The 22,362-nt window shown below is 33.9% G+C and overlaps 1 protein-coding gene across 3 annotated transcripts in view; it reads left to right on the forward strand.

The window, feature by feature from the left end:
• LOC106874603 (protein SCAI) overlaps nucleotides 1-22,362 on the forward strand; it is a 207,198-nt gene that overhangs the window by 143,720 nt on the left and 41,116 nt on the right. For all 3 annotated transcript variants that reach the window (XM_014922428.3, XM_014922502.3, XM_014922578.3), the window contains exon 4: nucleotides 5,262-5,360. In XM_014922428.3, coding sequence (XP_014777914.1) covers nucleotides 5,262-5,360 — 99 coding nt within the window. The remainder of the gene's footprint in view (nucleotides 1-5,261; nucleotides 5,361-22,362) is intronic.

The following is a 22,362-nucleotide window of genomic DNA, read 5'->3' on the forward strand; positions in this document are numbered from 1 at the left end:
CTTTCTTTTTTTTTGTACTTTTTTCTCCTTGCTATCATACACTTCTCCCCTTCCTCATTCCACAGCATAATGGTTTAAAGAACCTAATTATTATTCTTATTATTTTAATTTGTCAATCACTATCTTCTTTCATGTGGGATTAACTAGGTTTTCTTTTCCTCCTCCCCCGCCTCCCTCTCTTCCTCCTTTTTCTCTTCTTCCTTTGTTATTGTGGCAGTTATTATTATTGTGTTTTCAACATTTTCATGTGAGTTTCTTCTGAATCATCAGGTGCACTTCCTTGTTTCTGAGGTGTGTGCAGCATTGTCTTTAGGGGTTGTAGAATTGTTCATGGTGTTATTTCAGTGTTTTGTCTGTTTGTTGCGTAGAATATGTGCAATGTGAGTTGTGTTTTGGTGTCAGATGGTGATTGAATAAAATATGTGATGTGTGGGTTGTGTAATATGTTTTAGTGTCAGGTGGTGATTGCATTGAGTATAATTTGTGTGGGTTGTTATATTATTATCAGATTATTATTATTATTATTAACGTGGCATACTGGATAAACCACTTACCAGTATTTTATCCATCTTTACATTGTGAGTTCAAATTCTACCAAGGTTGACTTTGCCTTTCATCCTTTTGGGTTTGGTAAAATAAGTACCAATCAAGTACTGGGGTCAATGTAATTGACTTATCCCCTCCCCTGGAGTTGTTGATCTTGTACCAAAATTTGAAACCGTTATTATTATTATTATTATTATTATTATTATTATTATTATTAAGGCAGCAAGTTGGCAGAATTGTTAGAATGCTGGATGAAATGCATAGTAGTATTTCACCTGGTGGTATATTCTGAGTTCAAATTCCGCTGAGGTTGACTTTGCCTTTCATCCTTTCGATGGTCAATAAAATAAGTACCAGTTGAATATTTGGGTCGATGTAATCTATCATGTTCCCATGTGCACACACACTCAAACAAACACATGTTGCTGGAAGAGTAAATATTGTAGAATATCCAGCTATCCAACTTAATTCATAATAGTAACTTAGATATCTAAAACGAGCAGTTTAGAATCCGACTCAGTTGTTTTTATCATAAATATAATTTGTTGTTTAACCTTGCGTCAGCCCTAATTGAGAAGACCCATGGTCAAGACATTCCAGCCGTGACTATCCTGTTTTTTTATAAAAGTATCTTGGACTACAATATCTTTGTCCTTCATTTCACTAAGACAGCAGAGTATTATATGAGGGAAATTTAGCAGGTATTCCTCTCTTGATATAAGTAGCTAATGTTGGTGGTGGTGTCTTTCTGTGAATTAAAGTTTTGCAATATATATATATATATCTATATATATATATCTATATATATATATATATATATATATATATATATATATATATATATATATATATATATATATATATATATATATGTATATATGCTCACATACACATATAGATATATTATGGTTTTTATCTAATCAAATATAAAAATGTAAAGAAATTCTGGTATATTTTGCAATAAACCCTAGAATAAAATCATCAGTTTTAACCATTATCATTGTCATCCAGTTGGAATGATAGCAACAGAGTGACATAAATTTGATACATTTAAAACCATAAATTGTATAGCATGTATCAGTAAACTCCATTTAACTCAAATTTACTGTTCAAATTACATTTATGGCCCCTTTTCATCTGGGATTGTAGCCAAAAGAAAGAGTCTGAAATGAAAGAAAGAAAAGTGGGCTTGTGAAGGATTAAGTATCTATAATTGGTTTGTTCACACCTGGGCCAAAAGCTATTTTCAAAAACAGTATTAATAACTATAAGAACATACTGAAAGATAAAAATCACATTGCTTCAGGTAATTGATGTCTAATCATTTGGGTTAAACTTTGCCAAAACAAGCAAATTGTAACTGCTGTAATCGCAGTAAATGGCTTTTAAAACTCTGTTGTTGCTACCGTCATTGATGAGGTTAGCTTTGATTCTGGTGTCTTCATCTTTAAAATTGAAGTTGTTTCTAGTGAGGCTACCATAAGATTACAGCTAACTCTGTTGAGGTTGCCATGAGACTTAGGGTAAGTTGAGATTACCATGAAATTGTGATTAACTCTGGTGGAGTTAACAGGAGGTTGTGGTTAACTTTGCTGGGTTAACCATGAAACTGAGGTTAACTCTGCTGGGTTAACCATGAAATTGAGGTTAACTCTGCTGGGAGTTGCCATGAGATTAATTAATTGTAGTGGGGTTACCATGAAATTGCAGTTAACTCTCATAGGATTAGATGAGACTAGGGTTAACTCTGATAAGGAGGTTTGCCATGAAAGGAGGTTAAGTCAGAATAAACTTCAGTCTCATGGCAACCTTGCAAGAAGCAACAACAGTCTTAAAAGTAATGTCATTAGAATCAAAGCTAACCCCACCAATCATGGTAGCTGCAACAAAGCTTTAAAAGCCATTTACTGTAATTACAGCAGTTAAGATTTGCTTGTTTTGGCAAAGTTTAACCTAAATGATTTGACATCAATTACCTGAAGCAATGTGATTTTATTTTTCATTACGTTCTTATAATCTATCTTATGGTAATTAATAATATCAGATGTGGGTATTTGGTTTAATAAAGTTGAAAATATGGAGTAGCATTTTGCTGGATAGCTTGTGAGTTGATAAACAATAAACCTTTAGTTCTTTTTATAAAAGTAAACTTTAATGAAGCCGTGTCATAGTAATCAATGAATTGAAGTGCCATAAAATCATCCTTATATATCAACAGATCAAAGTTTCTTGTCTTTGGTCCAAAACCTGCTATTAAGCCACATTATAGATTTAAAAATGGAAAAAAAATTATAATTTGTTGTATTAAATCTGTAAATATGTGAAGAAATGAGTTAAAGCAAAGATAAGTGGCTTTGAGGCATCAAAGATATACACATAAACCACTATCACATTTTTTTTTTAAAATTACATATTGTATGATTTTTGCATAATATACAGCAATAGTCTTTTTAAGAGTTAAAAGAAGAACTCTAGAATTATTTTCTATACTTGACTGTTTTCAAAAGATCTGACTATAAAATTTCAATATTGGATGGAAATGGCCTTGTAAATTTTACCTTTGAATAAAATATCACTTAAAGAACAAAACAATGAGCAGTTTCCATTTTGAAATTTTCTTCAAACAACATATTGATTTAAAAAGAAAAAGAACTACTACTACTACTACTACTACTACTACTACTACTACTACTACTACTACTACTACTACTACTATTACTACTGCTACTGCTGCTGCTGCTGCTGCTGCTGCTAATGATAATAATAATAATAATAATGGTAACAATAAATCTGTACATATTTGAGACCTGCTTTACTTTCTGATGGAACCAGCCTAGCTTCTTTCCATGGATCTATTTTAGCTTTGTGTATGAAGAGCGCTCTGACCCAGGCATTATAAGTACATTGCTGAAGATGGGCTCTTGGTGTTCCTTTGATCACAAATCTGACAGACAAATTCTTTAATTTCCTCCATGCTTTCATCATCACCTTGAGGGTTCAAATTGCAGTTGGTGCTTGAATTGTTAAAAACAGGTTCTCCTTTTTCTTTGTCAGTGAGAAATATCTGTTGTTTCACCAAATCATTAGATTCAGTTCCAGTTGTAAATGTATCTTCTAAGGCAGCCATGGACAAACTGCAGCTTGTGGCATGCCTAATGAAAAATTGCCTTCAATTTTTTTTTAGTAGTGCAGCTTGCCTGATGATGAACCATATCTCATGCAGTCTGCTTTTTGAAAAAGGATGCTTATGACAGTTCTAAGGCATCATTGTAAAATAGTGTAAAATATCTGATTATATACTATAGTTTAGGTTGACTGAATCATTTGGTGCTGAGATGACTGCATGGTGAAGAAGTTCTTTTAGCATCTATATGAATTCAGGTTTGATCCTTCTGCATGGCCTTAAATCAAGTGAAGGCGTGTGGCTTAGTGGTTAGGGTATTCAGCTCATGGTTGCAAGATCATGAGTTTGATTTCTGGCAGTACATTGTGTCCTTGAGCAAGGTATTTTATATTATGTTGCTCCCGTCCACTCAGCTGGCAAAAATCAGTTGTACCTTTAATTCAAATGGCGAGCCTTGTCACATTCTGTGTCACATTGAATCTCCATGAGAACTATGTTAAGGGTATGTGTGTCAGTGGAGTACTCAACTACTTACACATTAATTTCATGTGTTGGTTGTTTCTTTGAGATCAACTGGAACCCTCAACATCATAATTGACAGAGTGCCAAGCCTTAAATCAACCAAAGTCTTTTAAGTTTAATTTGGAAGTTCCATCACCTGGTTTAACATCACTACATGATTCTTTGGTGCCTTTACTGGAATCCACTGTGTTGAAAGCATTAATGGTAGGAAATTACCCTCAACCTATAATCTGGTTCAAATGCTTGCTACAGTGTTGGCTCTGCTAAAGGCACCCAATGACCAGGTGTGGTGTTAAACTAGGCAACTTTTTAATTCTACCATCAAAGACAGGAACAGGTCCTCTGATGAACAGGAACAATTTCCATTAACCAAATTCCACTCACGTGGTAATCCAAGAGACAATCCAAGACTTTTGTAGAAGCCGCTTAATTAAGGTGCTATGCAATCAGATCAAACCTGAAACTGCATTCTTGCAGACAAAACATCTTTGCTACAGTCATGCCTGCACTCCTTGACCACTCAACTCAGTACTGACTATTCATTGATCATCTATGGGAAGAACATTAACCATTCAGTCATGTATTGACTACATATATAGAAAACATTGACCATTCAACCATGTATTGACCAGTCAGCCATGCAGTGACCACTTGTGCAAAACTGAATTACCATTCATGCAGGCACTGACCACACAGGTAAAGAACATTGACTATTCAACTAACTAATCAAAGACCACATATGTCGAAAAAGTTGACCATTTAGCCTGGCACTGACTACATATATAGAAAACAGTGACCATTCAGCCAGACATTGACCACATATGTAGAAAACACTGATCATCCAACCATGCACTCACCACATATGTTGAGAACATTTACTTTTATTTACTCGGTTAATAATGCTGAGTCAAACATTATTTGTTATTATGTGTGCAATGAAATACCTGTGCAGTGGATGTGATGATTTACATTGACTGAAACCTTATTTGCTTGTTATTTTCTTTGGGTTTTTTTTTCTCCTAAAATCTAAATTTCAATTTTGTTTAATTTATTTATTGTTCTTTTTCAGTTTACGAACTAGTGAAACAAACTACCTAAATGAATCATTTTCGTTCTACTCAGCAATCCGTATGCGAGCATATTACTCAAAGGCAAACAAAGAGGACAGGTAAGTGTAACAAGCTAAATGGACCTTTTAATTTTCTCTCTTTTTACTCTTTTTTACTCTAATAAATCTTTCTCTTGGTCTTGGCATTGCCGAACATTCCTTGTATTTCCCCAACCTCTGCATCTTTTTCTGACCTATATTTAATGCACAACCTTAGTTGTTTGTCACAGTATTTTTCTCTCTTTTCCCTCCCCACCAGTTTCTCTCTCGTCTTTTGTTTCACAATATTTTTGATATATTTTTTTGGTTTTTTTTCTTTTTGTTGCTGCTACTGCTGCTGTTGCTGTTGTTGTTAATGTTGTTGCTGCTGTTGCTGTTTGGATCTGCTGCCAATGAATATTGATTCTCACCGTTCTTATTTCAGTGTGTTAACGTGTTATGTGTACATGTGAATTAGTACGATGAAGTATCACTTAATTCTCTACTACATTCCTGTCTAATTGATATGTTCCTACTTGATCACTTCTTCCCCTCTCTCCATCCACAACACCTGTCTATATATCAGTTAAGAAAATGTAAATATTTTGAGCTTCTTTCACTGGACAATAGAATCACCATACTAGATATTGTTGTTCAGTCCTTGATCAGCTTTGATCCAGCAAATTTATGATCAGAAGTATTTTCAACCATGACTCTCTTGCATTTTATTCCAACATTGAGGTTCCCTCTCTTCTCAAAGCTGATTGATAAATTCAAGCAATAAATATACCTATTTAAAAAAATATCATTATTATTATTATTATTATTATTATTATTATTATTATTATTATTATTATTATTATTATTACTACTATAATTATTATTGTTATGAAGGTGGTGACCTGGCAGAATTGTTATTGCATTGGACAAAATACTTAGTGACATTTTTTCCGCCTTTATGTTTTGAGTTCAAATTCTGCATTGATTGACTTCACCTTTCATCCTTTCAAGGTTGATAAAATAAGTACTAGTTGAGCACTGGGGTCGATGTAATTGACCAAACCCCTCTTTACCAAAAGTTACCAGAAAGTATTATTATTATTATTATTTCAGTTAGCAGAATCAATAGCATATCAGATAAAATGTTGTTATTTGCTCTGGCTTTTTACTTTCTGACTTCAAATCCTGCCAAGGTTAACTTTGCCTCTCATCTTTTTGGAATCAATAAAATAAAGTACCAGTCAAGTAGTGGGGTTAATAGTTACTGACTATTTCCCTCCTCTCGAAATTGCTAGCCTTGTGCCTAAATTAGGAATCATTGTTATTTATCATTTGCATTGGCAGAATAGTTAGAGTATTGAATGAAATGCCTTGTGGTATTTAGCTAGAGCCCTTTATATTTCTGAGTTCAAATTCCACCAAAGTCAACTTTGCCTTTCATCTCTCCAAGGTTCATTAAGTATAAGTTAAGTATAGGGATGGTTGATTTAATTAGCTACCCATCTCCCTCCACAAATTGCTGGCCTTGTGCCTTAGTTAGAAGTTATTATTATTATCATTATTATTATTGGTGTAATATGTAATGGGGCATAATTTTCCTCTTATAATTGAAGTTTTAATATTGAAGAGTGTCATAGACCTATTGAGTGGAAGCAATAACTGAGGGCATTAAATGTTCAGGTTTATGACTTTTTAGTATTCTTCATTTATTGGATGATTAGCTGACCATTTAACATAAAGGAATGCAACTTGACACATCTACTTATATCAATAAACATAAATACAGGCACACTCACACCCATGTACATATCATTGTGATCACGATCATCATTTTTCTCTACTTATCTATGATGGATCCCACAATATTTCCACACTGATGCTGTTCTTTCTCATCAGTGACACAGCAACAGAAAGCTAGCTAACTCTATTTGATATGTTGTGTTTTTTTGTGGCATAGATTTTTGTATCACCAACTATTTCACAGCATAGATTGGGTATGTTTCATCATGCCACTGGCTCTAGAAATGCTGTCTTTGGCAACATTAAAGAATCCTCTTTACCTTTCTTATGCAATGAACAGTTTATGTATGCCAAATTCAAGATATTGGCCAACTCAAGGTGTCACACAATAGAACTGAACCCTGAACTGTGTGATTGTGAAGTAAAATTCTTCACTTAGCTGCATCTCCACCTATATATAATATATATATATATATATATATAAATATATATTCTATTTGTTCATATGTTTGCAGTGATAGAAAAAGAAGTTTCACCAATGAAGTAATTCTGTAATCTGTACACTAATTGTCAAAAGTTGCTTCTGGCTAACTCACATCTATTTGGTCACTCTCAATCTATAATATGGTGTTCTCTTCAGGTTGATCTTTTATCTACAATTTAATCCATTGAACTAGTCTGCATGACATCAATACATCTTCAGGACCTCATTTAACACTGTTGGAAAAATATAGAATTTTTATTTTAATTTCGGTTGTGACTATTGATAAGGTTAATTTTTGGTCGGGTGGGGTGGGGGTGGGGGTGGGGGCAATAACAAGCAAACAAAATTTTTTTCTTTAAATGATTTTTCTGTAAAGATGTGGCTTCTTGTTTCTTATTCTCCATGTTTAAGCTAATCTTTGAAATTTGATCACCACTATTTGTGGTTGTTGTCAAGAATCTGGGTCGAGAAACTGTTTTAAGTTTACGTCTTTATAAAATTTGTAAAATTTTAGTTTTTTTTTTATAACTTTTTTTATTTCTTTATTTTTTTCTTTTGCCAGATCCCCACCAGACTGTCACTAATTTCCTCAGATTTTAGTTTTCATTTTCTCATATCTTTTGATAAGTCTTCAGTGATCATAAACATAAAACCAGCATTGATTAAAGCTTCCCTCATCATTTTCTTTTTTTAATGTCCTGGTTATGATGAGGAGTGGGGGGAGATCTGTACAATCTGAATGTCACCGGAAGTTGTAATAGAATTGTTCTCAGTTATTTCTATAAACTGAAACCTATTAGTGGAAACAAACTGTTTTAATACTGAGCCATCACTCATTCATCTGAGGAGTTCTAATAACTCTTGCATCTCTCTCATTCTTTAACTTCTCTCTCTCTCTCTTACCCTCTATTTATATATCTATATGAATCTATCTATCTATCTATCTATCTATCTATCTATCTATCTATATGTCTGCCTGATTCTTCATATATATATATATATATATTTACACACACTCTTTTTCTTTGTGTGTGTGTGTGTGTGTGTGTGTGTGTGTGTATAGACATACTTTAAAAAATTTTGTTTTTCTCCCTTACTCTCTCTACTATCTCATTTCTTCTCCCTCTCATCCTCACTCTTAATGTGTAATAGAATTACATGCTGTTCTTTTTTTTTGTTTCCTCATGAAAGATTAACATTGTGTACTCATTAAGAATCATCATCATCATCATCATCATCATCTTCATCATCATCAATACTAGATCCGTCATCCCATTACCATCATGACTGCAACCATTGCCACTAAAGATATCATCATCATCACAACAGTTATCCTTAACAGTCATTACCACCACCACCACCACTAACATCATTATCATTACCATTGCCATAATCATTATTAGTACTGTCGTCATCATCATCATCATCCCAGTAAACCTTTGTTAGCTGAAGGTAAAAACCTTGTTCTTCTACATCACCAAAGCACACACACACACACACACACACATGTGCACGTACATGCATGTCACCCCCCCCCCCCCACACACACACAACCTCCCCTCTATACAGACACATGGAAGACGTGGTTCATAGGCAAAACACAGAGGAAATTCATTGTTGTCTTCAAGTATCTTCACATTCATTGGAAACATCATGCATTTCTTATTAGAGACGTCAGCTATTTTTGTGATGTCAATCAATATTTTGCCATGTAGATCAATAACTCGGTGCTAAAAATGGCCAGCTTTGATTATGGATGTCAATGCTACTCACACTGTATAGACAAAATGGTGTGTGTATGTGTATATGTGTGTATGTGCACTTGTATGTATGTGTGCTTGTGTTTTGTTGTAGAGTCTCAGTTCAGCCCTGATCCAAGATACCTATATTCAAAGGTGTTTCAGCTCTGAATGTCTTATCCTTTATCTAAAGATCTAGTGTATGTAGCACTTCATTATACAATGTGTTCTTCGTTGTTATTATTTAGTCCCATGAGGGCAGCAGATTGGCAGAATTGCTAGAGCATCAAACAAAATGCCTTACAGCATTTGTTATGACTCTCTACATTCTGGGTTCAATTCTTGCTGAAACCAACTTTGGTTTTGATGTCTTGGGGGCAAGGTGGGGGTGGGGTGGGGTGGGGGTTGGGGTGGGAATAAAATAAAGTACAAGTTATGGTGCCATGTAAAAAGCACTCAGTCCACTTTGTAAGGTGGTTGGTGTTTGGCAGGGCATTCAGTCATAAAGCATCTAGGACTAAAAGTGTTCTAATCATGTGCATACCATCCTTTTATTTTTTCAGATAACATATATTTGGCAGTACATTACCCAATGTGTTTTAATTTTATCTTAAGAGAGTAGGATGTGATTTGAGGAAGGTTTTTATCTGATGTTTTGACATAGGTTGGATGACTATATAAAAGTTCTCTGATTAGATAGCTTGAATATTTGTATGGAGGAGAAATGTTTGACCATGGAACAAGAACAATTCTTATCTATTATGCCAATGATTGCTCCGGAAATCTGTTCCCCCTCATTGCCTTACAATCAAACATTATTTACTCTATTAATTCTTAGGATGAGAATCAATTTTCATTTTGATGTGGTGAAAAAGTGAAAAAAAAAGCAATTTTCTAAATTCAAATACTTCATTGTTTTGTTTTGTATGAGTGTGTGTGTATATATGCATATATATATATAATTATATATATATATATATATATATATATATATATATATATATATATATATATATGTATGTATGTATATCGATAGATAGATAGATACACACACACTCATGTTTTTTCTTGTTTTTCACATTTATGACAAAACATGCATGTTTTCCTTTTATGACTTTTGTAGTAAGCATAGACACTGTTTGGAGCCAAGCAGTCCATCAACCTTTTTGATAAACATTTCGCTACACACACACACACACACAGTTTGTGGTTTTTGTGCAAAAATGCAAAATGCGCAACACGTATTTGTGTTAGAAGTATGTAGAGATTAGTACTGTTGACTAATGAGAAGATTTTGTTTATGAACCAATTCTGTGTATGTGTGTGTGTGTGTGTGTGTATATTAGGCACATGTTTTCTATTATAGCCTTAGGCTGACCAAAACCGTATGAGTAGATTTGATAGATGGAAGCTGTGAGAAGTTTGTTGTGTGTGTGTGTGTGTGTGTGTTTGTTTGTCTTTGTGTCTATGTTTATCTCCCACCTCCACTTGACAACCAATTTTGGGTGTGTTACTGTCCCTGTAATTTGGTAGTTCGCAAAAGCAACCGATTGAATAAGTACCAGGTTTAAAAAAAAAAAAGATAAATACTTGGGTTGATTCATTTGACAAAAAATTCTTTGAGGCAGTGCCCCAGCATAGCCACAGTCAGTGAGTGAAACTAGTAAAAGATAAAAGATATGTGTGTTTGTGTGTATATAAACTGTTTTGCTGGTGGCATGTGTTTGTGCGTGTGTATGAATTTATGGATAACAAAGAGCAATGATTAGTAGAACAAATTGATATTTGTCTAAAAATCTGCTGACTGTGAACAATGAATAGAGTGAAAAAATGTTAATAATGCATCATCAATGTTACTGTTATACACATATATGCACACATGCAAACATACACACAAATTTCGTGTTATGCCAGAGAACATCTGCAGTAAACATGGATTTACAGCAATCTCTGCTTTGTAATTTCTCTGATGACCTTCCTTCAAGATTATATTAACATTTACTTATTAGATTTTTTTGTTTTGTTATTGTTACTACTACTACTACTACTACTACTACTACTACTACTATTGCTGCTGCTACCACCACCACCACCACCACTACCTTTTATTTGAAATCAGTATCTTCAATCAATAATCCATTACAAAAAAGATAATCTTCCTTAAATCTACAAGCTGTTGTATGTGTATAAGTTTCGTATATATATATACATCTATGTGTATAATGAAAGTTTCATATATATATATATATATATATGTGTGTGTGTGTGTGTGTGTGTGTGTGTGTGTGTGTGTGTGTGTGTGTGTGTGTGTGTGTGTGTTCATTATCCAATGTTTATTTAAATTATTTACTTCAAATAGAAACCTTAATCAAGAGGACCCTAAAATTAATTTGCTCTATAAAAAATACACACACACACACATACACACAATGGTAATTACATACAAGATGAGAAATATTCCACTGAAATCTGAATCTTTCATTAAGTTATTATTTCCAGCTCCAAACAAGGGGAGATGTTCTGCTAAATAGTGTATTAGGTTTTTTTTTTCTTTTTCTATTGCCAATAACTTAACTGTGATTGATTTAGAATATGTGGATAAATGACAAAACCATGAGATGATCAAATTATGATAAAAGCCTGAAGCATGAGAGTGAGTAAAAGACCTGAGAAGAACTTTTCCCTTTTAGAACTCTTGCCTGCTGGAATTCTAGCTAGTGCTGTCTGCTTGCTAATGTTATTGATTCCAAGCAAATTCTCTGCATCATTTCTTTGGCTGTGTGAAAGATTTGTCACCATTGAAGTCCATTTGTATAATGTTTGAATAATGAATCACTTTTATGGACGTTGATCTGTCATTTGGATGTTGTTCTAATGATTGTCTGTTTATTTAAGAGAACTGTTCTATAGAGTCTCTAGAAATGAAATCCTATAATTATAACAATAAGATTTCCACAAAGCAATTTCAATGCTAAAAATCCAAGAAAGCCAGAATGGCAGATTAAGACAAGGTGCAGTAGACAGACATAGAGATTGAGTTTCATACCTAAATCTTTGACTACTGAATCTTATTTTTACTGACATGTATCAAAAGTAATCTCTGACATTTTATGGAACTCTTGCTGTCAACAACTGTGTAGTGACAACACCTATGTTCTGGTTGTTATCAGAAGTCTGCTTATAGAACAATTTTACCTAGTAATGAAAAAATGTTTCTGAGAATTCTTTGGAAAAGTATTAATAAATTTCCCCAATTTTATTGAACTTTTTTGGAGGATTGTCTAAATAATGTTATTTATTCGTTGCTGAGTCTACCTTCCTGAGTCACCATTTCTCAGGATTGTGTCAATATAGTCCTATTTCCATTGTCTTTGGTATTTAAATTTGTAAATATAGACGTTTATCATATTTTGTAGCAATGTTTTGATTAGTATTATCACCAGTTGTCTCCAGGGGATTATTCTTGAGCTATGCCAGGGTTTAAACTTGATGCTACTAACTACTAGTCTACTGATTTAACCACTTGCCTGTTGTGCTATGAAACAAAAGTGTTGTCATTTCAAGGTACTTAAATATTAGACTAAAGCATTTGTCTCCATTTATGGGTAGTAGATAGGTAGATTCATTAGAATATTGGACAAAATGCCTTGCAGTATTTAGTTTTGGTATTTTATGTTCTGAGTTCAAATACTACTGAGGTCAACTTTGTCTTTCATCCTTTCACCCAGGGTTGATGAAATAAAGTTTTATTTACATTCCTATAATACATCCAAAATGCGAATAAAATTATACAAGAATTATAATTATTATGACATTTGTAATATCTTGGACATTTTTAGATAAAATGATAAAATATGCTAGCAATCAACTGGAAAGTGAGACAGGTACTCAAGTGAGCTGACACTGAAATGTAAAGAGTATGCTACAATTAAGAGAGAAGGGCTGGGGAAAGGAAGTTCAACAACAGAAAAGTGGGGATTAGAGAAATGATATAATAAAACATTTAGTATGGTGGGAGAAAGCATGTCTATGCTGTGAGTGGTAAAGACGAGAAAATATTATAAAGAGAGAGAGAGATTTGACAGATAAATAGATATGTGGAGTCAGGAGAGACAGAGAAATAAATAAACCATGTTACTTTTGTACAAGTACTACACTATTATGTCTTTGTGGTTAACCACTGTACTATTACTTCAAGTTTCATGCTGCAAAAGCTGTTTCCAGATGATATATCGATGAAAAAGTTTAATGCCCCCCCCCCCCCCCAACACACACACAAGATTAGAAAATACTGGAAAGATACTGTAATACAGATTTATCTAACCTATATCAGCCAGCATAGGAAGACAGACATAAAAAAAGCTAAGAATAGTGAGGAGCTCTTGTATTAGGATGGAAATAACATTTGGAATTTCAGTGACAATGTCTTGTATTTAATGCAATGGATTTCAACTAAAAGATTATCATACTTTATGTGAGAATATTTCTGTGAAACGTTGGTTGGAACAGTGGATTTTATGGTTATTGATTCTGAATATTAAAATAAGTTGTTGTATGAACTGACTACTACAAAAACCGTGATGCTATTTGTGTAGTTAACTCATTTTGATGCGGACACACACATAATTTGTCAGTAGAGAGAACCATGCATTACTTGTGTGAAATTTAGAGTGTAGCAATCACTGAAGTCTTAATAGTAATGTGGAGGTGAAAGGATCTGTTCTAACTGGGATAAAGATATACATTAAAGTCTTTCTTGTCCTTTGTTAAATTTGACTTTTTTCTATTCCTATTGAGATAAAAACACCTGATAGAAATTGCTTCTGACTTTTTAATTGAATGTGTTTGTGTATGTATGTATAATAGATTCTGTGTATTTTAGACTTTGTATGTATTTGAGTGTATCAGGGTTACATATTGTGTGTTTGAGAGATGTGTTATGGACTTCATGTGTTACATACTTTGTGTGTTGTGAATGTGGTTGATTATAGTTGTGTTTGTGTGCATTACATATGAATCTATGTTTGAGGAGCCAAGGGTAATAACTTTTACTTTCCTGAGAATATATGTAAAATAATTGACCAGCTTTCCCCAACAAATCTCACTTAAAACTTGTAGTAATCTGCATATTGTCTGGGATTAAATTTGTATTTAGCAATAGTGGGTGGGAGGATAAAGAAATGTTTATGATAGATCTTTGCCAGAGAAATAGAAGCATTGCATGAAAAATTAGTTGAAAGTTTCAGTAGAATGATTATGCTGTTTACTTCTTGAAAAAGAAATTAAAAATGAATAGTGTACAGCAAAGAAAAAAAACAAACAAGCAAAACAAAACAAATATCTGCAGTGCCTTTGTTAAAATATTCTTCATAGTTAGAGAAGGTAGTACTTCAGGATGGATTTAGTTGTAATGACAAAAATGGATTAAAGTTGGAGATGTTAATGTTGTTGTTGTTTAGCCACAGGTCAGTCCTGTCAAGCAGATCTATGGTGGAAGTTATTGCAGTCCTTTTTAAGAGTGTGTGATAAAGTCAATTGAATTACTATCTTGTTGAATTAGAGTATAAGTGGCAGAGCACTCCTCAGATACATGTAATTCTCAGCATGACACAATCTGTGACAAGGCTGCACCTTTGAATTACTAGTACAATCTATCTGATAGGCTTTTTTTACTTGCTGGATGTGGAAGAAGGGGCAGTGATTATGACCATTGCAGGCCCCTTCTAAGACCAGTGAGACGGATGCCTTTACTATTCTAGTTAAACTGTTGAAAGTATATACCTACAGAAAAGACATGAGCAGGGAGGAGTTTCCAGAAGGTTGATGTTCTAGGGAGGGAAGACTGAGAAGAGTTGTTAGTGTGATGCCTAGAGAATTGGACACATCAAAGGTGATGAAAAGTGGAGAGACAAGTGGGTCAGAATTGCAATGGGGAAAAAAATTATTGTACATACTATAACTGTTAATGACAATATACACAAATGAACAGGAATATACAAAAAATGATACTATAAGAGGTTGTAGATAACAAAACTAATGTATTTGGCTATCTAATGAAAGATTTACATTCAGTTCTCACATGAAACTTTCATGTTTTTCTCTTCACATAAGTTTATTTAGCTACATATATATATGTACTCGTACTCGTGTGTGTGTGTGCACGCGCACGCATGCATATGTGTGTTATAAGCTATCCAAAGGGCAAGGGAAAGGCCACAAGCAAAAACACATTGGATAGAAAACCAGTGATCCAGTTCAAATGCTTATAAAAGCATGAAACTCTGTTAAAGGCATTCAAAGATAAGGTGTGTGTGCCTATATATACCCTCATACATGCAAATATATTTTAATAGCATTCCATATTCTCCTTTGCTAAAAATTGGTTGGATGGTGGTGCAAATTTTGCTGTTATGTAGGTTCTTTCAGCAATTATTTCTACAGCTGAGTGAGGTTTTCACATATATGAAGCAAGAATAATGTCTATTTTCAGCAAGGTCAGTTTAGTCCAGTACTACAATATGTCTTGCACAGACAAATAGTCACAGCGAGGTTTGAACAATATGCCATCAGCAGCCCATCACCCTTTCTACTGGATTATCCATATCTCATATCACCTTACCTTCTCCCATGGCCTTTGTATAAAGAAAGCCTGTTTGCAAGTGTTCACATGAATAATGTTTTGTGCACATTTCTCTGAAGCTTAATTTATGTATGAAGATAAGTTCAAAGCTCTTTGTATATGTAAATGTGCAGACAAGTACAAATATATATATGTGTGTGTATGTGTGTGAGTGTGTGTAGATATATATTATATTGATTTAGGAGGGTTTCAAGATTTATCTTTAACAGCTTATTCAGTGTACACACACATACAAGGCACATACATTAATCTGTTGCCTGGTTTAACATTGTCATATGGCCCATGGCCCTTGAGTTTCTTTAACCGAATCCTTTTTGCTGCAAGCATTGAGACCAGGTTTCTGGTCTGAAGATAACTTTCTTCTCCCTATCTTTCATGGAAGCCCTAAAAAATGTCAAGGGCACATCTCTTCCTCCTCTGATTAAGTGATAAGAATATGTGTGTATGCATATATGTATGTGTGTCTGTGCATGCATTCATATGTGTATATATGTATAGACACAAATTTAAGCATTCACAGATCAAAAGAGGACTCGATTGCTTATTTGCTGAATGCAGTATGTCTTTGTTTATCATAAGACAAAGATTAGAGTATCAAATTGTACCTCAGTTTCACTACTTTGTGACATTACTCATTGTACCATGGAGTGGCAAAATCCCAAGTTTTAGTGTGATACAGTAATCTTCAGTTAATAAACACACACACACACATTCTCATGGCTATACTCAACAGTTTATTGGTCAATATTTCATGATTATAGACCTTCATTTATACTCGTAATCACTAATATATTACACAATTCACTCTGAAGAAAAGTTCTTGCTAATACCCTCAATTATTGGTACATGTCCCAGGCATTCATACTCCATAGTTTATGGAGTAAGCTTTACATTCCATACATCTAATCAATGATTGAAATGAGGAAGATATGTAAAACATTTCAAATATTCTCTATTTGTGTATACATACATACATACTTATACTCCCCCCCCCCACACATTATTTCTTAATGGCATGTCAATTCAAAAGAAATGTTGAATCCTTGAGATTATCTTTTCTTATTCAGAATTTATCGCAGATGCTGCCTTTCTTCAAACCACCAAGGTGATTGTTTTCCTTCTCTTGAAGTGAAAATAATTTCAATAAATTTTGTATTGTATTTAGTATATCTTTCTACATCTTTTTATTAATTTCTGTTGATTAACCAAAATGCACCAAAATTACAGAACACAAATATATAAATGTAGATAATTCCTTAATACATTATAACTACATTATAACTTTATGGTTCATAATTTCCAATACTCCAAGGTTCCTGTTTCCAATCACTGAGCTGGTAATCTGAGCCCATTTTCTCTTGAATTATCTGTTGTTTAAATATATTCTTGACATATTCTATGAGAGTCCTCAAGAAAACACTCACACACATACAGAATTCACGCATAGAACTCAATGTGCTTGAGTACTGCTGTCTCTCTCTCACCACTCTTCCTGCTCTCCTCCCTCTCTCCTTCATTTCTCTTTTTAGATTAAAAAATAAAAAAGTACACATATGAACTTACAAATGTTTGTGGAGACAGAACACACATACATGCATATATACATATATGAATGTAAACACATGCAAATATGAACACACAAAAACATCCACACATACAAACACATGAAGCTCACGTATAAGCAATCATACACGAGGTTGTATATAAACTCATGCATACGCTCCCCCCCCCCCCATTACTGTCCAACTTCCAACAAAAGAGCTTTGTCACTTTGTTAGTGTCTGATTCTTATTCTGTTGAATATTTTATTCCTAACTGTTTTACACCTATTTTACTATGTTATTGCGAGTGGGTAGGGATGGGTGTATGGCTTCTAGTTGGACTAATTGTTTATACAGTTTTTCCTACTGTTATCTACTCAACTGTGAAGTAGAATGTGGAATCTGCTGTTGATACTAACTTTCCCACTGCAAACAACCCAACTTGAAGTAGGGGTGGAACCTGCTGTTTATACTGTCCTTTCCACTGCTAACAAGTCAACTGTGAAGTAAGAGGTGGAATCTGCTGTTTATACTGTCCCTTGCACTACTAACAGCCCAAATGTGAAGTAGGGGTGGAATCTGCTGTTTACATTTTGTGAAACAGTTTATATTTTCTTTCCCATTATTAACTATTGAACTGTGAAGTAGCAGGTGGACTATGTTGTTCATATTGTCTTTTCCTCTGCTAACTCTGAAGTAAGGAGTGAAATGTGACATTTATACTGTCTTTTGCACTGATCACAACTCAACTGTGAAGTAAGGGTGGAATATGTTGTTTACGCTGTCCTTCCCATTACTAAAAGCTGAACAATGAAGTAAGGGAGGGAATATGATGTCAGCTTGACACTTCAAAGTAGGCAAAGCTTTCAACCAAATGCAAAACAAAGCTAACAAAAAAAAAAAACAGCTGTTGTATGATTTCAACTTGCCATCATGTAATCAGTAGTTCTTCTGAACCAATTAACCAACAAGGTAAATATATAACTTCTATTAGGTCAAATCAATGTGAAGTCTAAAATCAGAAGAAAACCCTGATGGCCTGCATCAGTAACAAATTATCCAAAAGGAAGTGTAGGAATTACAATAAATGTAGTTGCCACAAGGAAAGGAAAAAAAAAATGTCCACTGTTTCAGGTTTAGATCTTTTATTGAGGAAGAGAAGAGAAAGTTCTCTGTTCTTTTGTTTTCCTCAGTGAACTGTGTTAGTCTGCAATGTCAGGCATTTTCTTTTTGTCATGGTAACTGTATTCGTGTTAGCTACCATACTTCCTCTGAAATCAATGTAACACATCATAATTTCCCCCAAAATATTTTTCATATTGCTTGCATTTTAAGGAAAATTGTAAACTCATATGACCCACAGTAATTTTGTGAGGAACAGCGACCCCAGACATTGTTGACTTTGAAAGACACAATGATGGAACAATGCTACATAAATTCTGTAATTCACAAAATGGTGGTGCATCTGTAATTGTGTTTAAAACAAGTGTAAGCTGCTGTTGATGATGATTGACCTATGTAATTGATGTCCTTGACAAAGACAAACTGAATATATCTGAATGGTAATGGAAAGGAATTTGGAATAAACAGAATGAGAGAGAGAGAGAGAGAGAGAGAGAGAGAGAGAGTGAGTGAGTGAGTGTGTGTGTGTGTGTGGGGGGGGAGATGCCAAGAGAAAGGACAGGAATGAGATTGGGGAGATGAGCTAGAGTAGACTGGGATAAAGAGAAGGGAACTAACAGAGAGAGAGAGAGAGAATCTTGAAAAATTCTATTCAGTTGAACTTGAATTTTATGTCACTTTAGAAGAACTGTGTATCTGAAACTACATTTGTATCCCTGCCCCTCCCCCTACATACATTCCTTCTGATTCTTATTTTAAGAAGACACCCTCTACCAACCATAAGTAGGCTGTCTCATGCAAAGTAACAGTTTCAACATTCGGTTTGGTCTAATGATGGAATTCTTTAGTGTTATTGCTTACAATATCACCTAACTGTTATATGCTATAGAAAGAGCGAATGAGAAGGAAGCATTTTCATTACAACTGAAAAATCTTCTTTCTGAAATGATAAAGTAGCTATGTGGCTTTCATTAACACACTGTTATAGAGAAATAAAGTCTCTTAAAAGTTCTTGATAGCAGAGATGGTCATTTTAGGGAATACAACAAATGAAATATTGAGATGTTGCAGTATGTTGTGCTATGAAAATATTGAACCGTGTTATAAAAATATTGTACTATCTTATAAAAATATTACTGTATATTTTTTGTAATGCCTTTGCATTTTTATTTTTCTATATATATATTTTACTGGTTTCATTCAGTGGACTGTGTCCATGCAGGGAAACCAACTTCAAGGGTTTTAATCGATAAAATATTTCTATCTTCTGGTTACTGTGGTACTTATTTTATCAATCTCTTTTTATTGAATGGCTAACTTGCATTTTGATGCAAAGTGACAAAATATGATGTACCATTTTACCCAGACACACACACACACACACAAGGGTTCTGGATTGTTTCCATCTATAGAATCCTGCTCATGAAGCATTAATCAACCTGAGTCTACAATAGTAGGAAATACTTTCTTAACATGCCATGTAGTGACATTGAATCCTGGGAACGTGCTTGTGAACAAGCTTCTTAGATGTAGGCATAACTTTGTGTTTTCATCTCTCCTTAATATCCACTGAATGGTTAATTTAGTTATTTTGAATATTTGAATTCATATAATATACTGATTTTCTTAACGGCAATCTCTCAACTGCAAGGCAGGCATGGTATTTTTGTGAGCTAGATTGAAGTAATTAGGGTTATGAGATCGCCTAAACTGCAAAGATCAGGTGACATCCTAGCAGCTACCGTCAAATGATCTACCTCAGAATTGCTTTCTGTCCTGAAGTGTTGCAATGTCTGCATTTTTGTGGGTAGTTATTGACTTCTCCTATGAAGTTTTACAGTAACTGTGTTTTTGCAGGTAGCTATTTAGAATCTTGGAATCATGTTGCAATATTCTTTATCTCTCTGTAAAATACTTTTTTAGCTTCTCCAACTACCACACTTGTTCTTTATTTCCAGGTCAACTTTAAGGATGTTCCAGTTGTGACCATCACATCTTTTATTAATTTTTAAAATAGTAGGTTGTCATTTGAAGGAAATTTAGCAGCTAATTTTAGCAAGTCAGGTGATCATGTAGATTTTTCCTTTATTGTGCAGAGGCAACATCACAAGCAATGAAGTAAATCCCATCTATGCATAAGATCAGTTGAAAACTACCATACTGCTATTATCACAAGAGATGATAATATTGTGGACAACTAAGCCAGATCCATTGGTCATCTTTACAGAAATAATCTGTAACTATAGAGAGAATAGGGTGAAGTCCAGAACCAAATAAAATTGATCGGAGTGTGTGTCAGCAGTGATAAATCAAAGGGAGAGTTTATGGAAGGCTAGCTAAATCCAATTACTATGTTGGAAAGCAAGAGCCAAGACATTAGACTTTCTACTTCTCACAGTAATTGAATTTGACATTCCAAACTCTTCTCTAGAGAGAATAAACTAAAGCTGTTGCACAAAATGTATGAGAAAAACCTTTGAAAAATCTTCTTTCTGTTGATTACACAAAAAACTAATAACTTGTTTTAAAAAAAAAAACTTCATTATCTGTACTATATTGGTTTTGTCTCCATCATCTAAGGAACTGTTGTCTCCTCAACATTTATCACCTCTGACACCATTTATTCATGTTCAGATGACACAATTCTCTATACTCATGAATGAAATCCTTTAAACTAGTTAGTCTGTCTTTTGCATATAACTTATTACTCCAGCCTGTCTTCCACTTCTATTAATGAAAGTTTTCTTATGCTCCTCTTCCCACCCGAGCCTCTGGGTCTACGCACAATATATTTCTTCCTCAGACACAACGATTATAAAAATAAGGAACAATGTCTATATCCATGAATGTATTTGAACTATGAGATATAGAACTGAGATGAAACCAACAAACATTTTTTTTTTTTTGTTACTGAAGAGGTGAGGTGACTGTGGCTTCATAATGCTAGGAAATTCAGTCACTTGTTCATTGCCTGTCTGCCCTCTTCTCTCTCTTTCTCTCATTTAATGTCCCATTCACGTATGTGTAGGATTGTTGGTTTTACAGTTGGATATGCCTTTCCTACCACTTACTTTATTTTTCAACCATAAAGAAAAAAATGGAGACTGTTGTCAGCTTGGACAAACTGAGACAACCACACAGTTTTATGCCTTGCATTGAGGCCAGAGTCAGTGGTTGTAATATAAATAATGGTAACAGTCAATAACAACCATTTTGCTTACCACAACAATTGCTACACATCAATTATGTTATTGCCTAGAATCCTATTACTTCCATATTTCAACAGAGCTTATTTTTAATAATCATAACTAATCTCTTCTTTCATGTAGTTTCAGATTACATTCTTTCAAATGTATAATTTTATATGAGACTTTAAAACTTCTGTTTTAATTAAATTTTAACAAACAAACAAAAGAAACTTTCTTTTTCTCTCTGCTCAGCATTAAATTAGATCATGAAACCTGCATGTAAGCTATGTGGTTGTCATAATTTTCCATCTCTTATCCTGTGAGAAGTCAATCTGTTAAAATGCTTTGATTTGTTCTACTTGTATATTGTTGTGACAACTTCTGCACCTCTATATCCACTGCACTTACCTGGAATATAAGAATTTCCAAATCCTTTTTTTCTTTTTAAAGACTGTTTACATTGCAAGGGATTACATGATTGTCTCATTCTTTTCTTCTTTTTATTTATTTTCTCTTCTTTTATTTGAAATATCGTACTCTTGTTCAAATTGCTCTCACTGATTGTCTTGTCTGAGCAACTTGTAACAGTACTGTCTTGGCTTCTATTTCAATAGGAAGTCTTAACTTCT

This window comes from Octopus bimaculoides, chromosome 21 (genome assembly GCF_046866305.1).
Source record: "Octopus bimaculoides isolate indiv1 chromosome 21, ASM4686630v1, whole genome shotgun sequence".
Classification (NCBI taxonomy): Eukaryota; Metazoa; Mollusca; class Cephalopoda; order Octopoda; family Octopodidae; genus Octopus; species Octopus bimaculoides.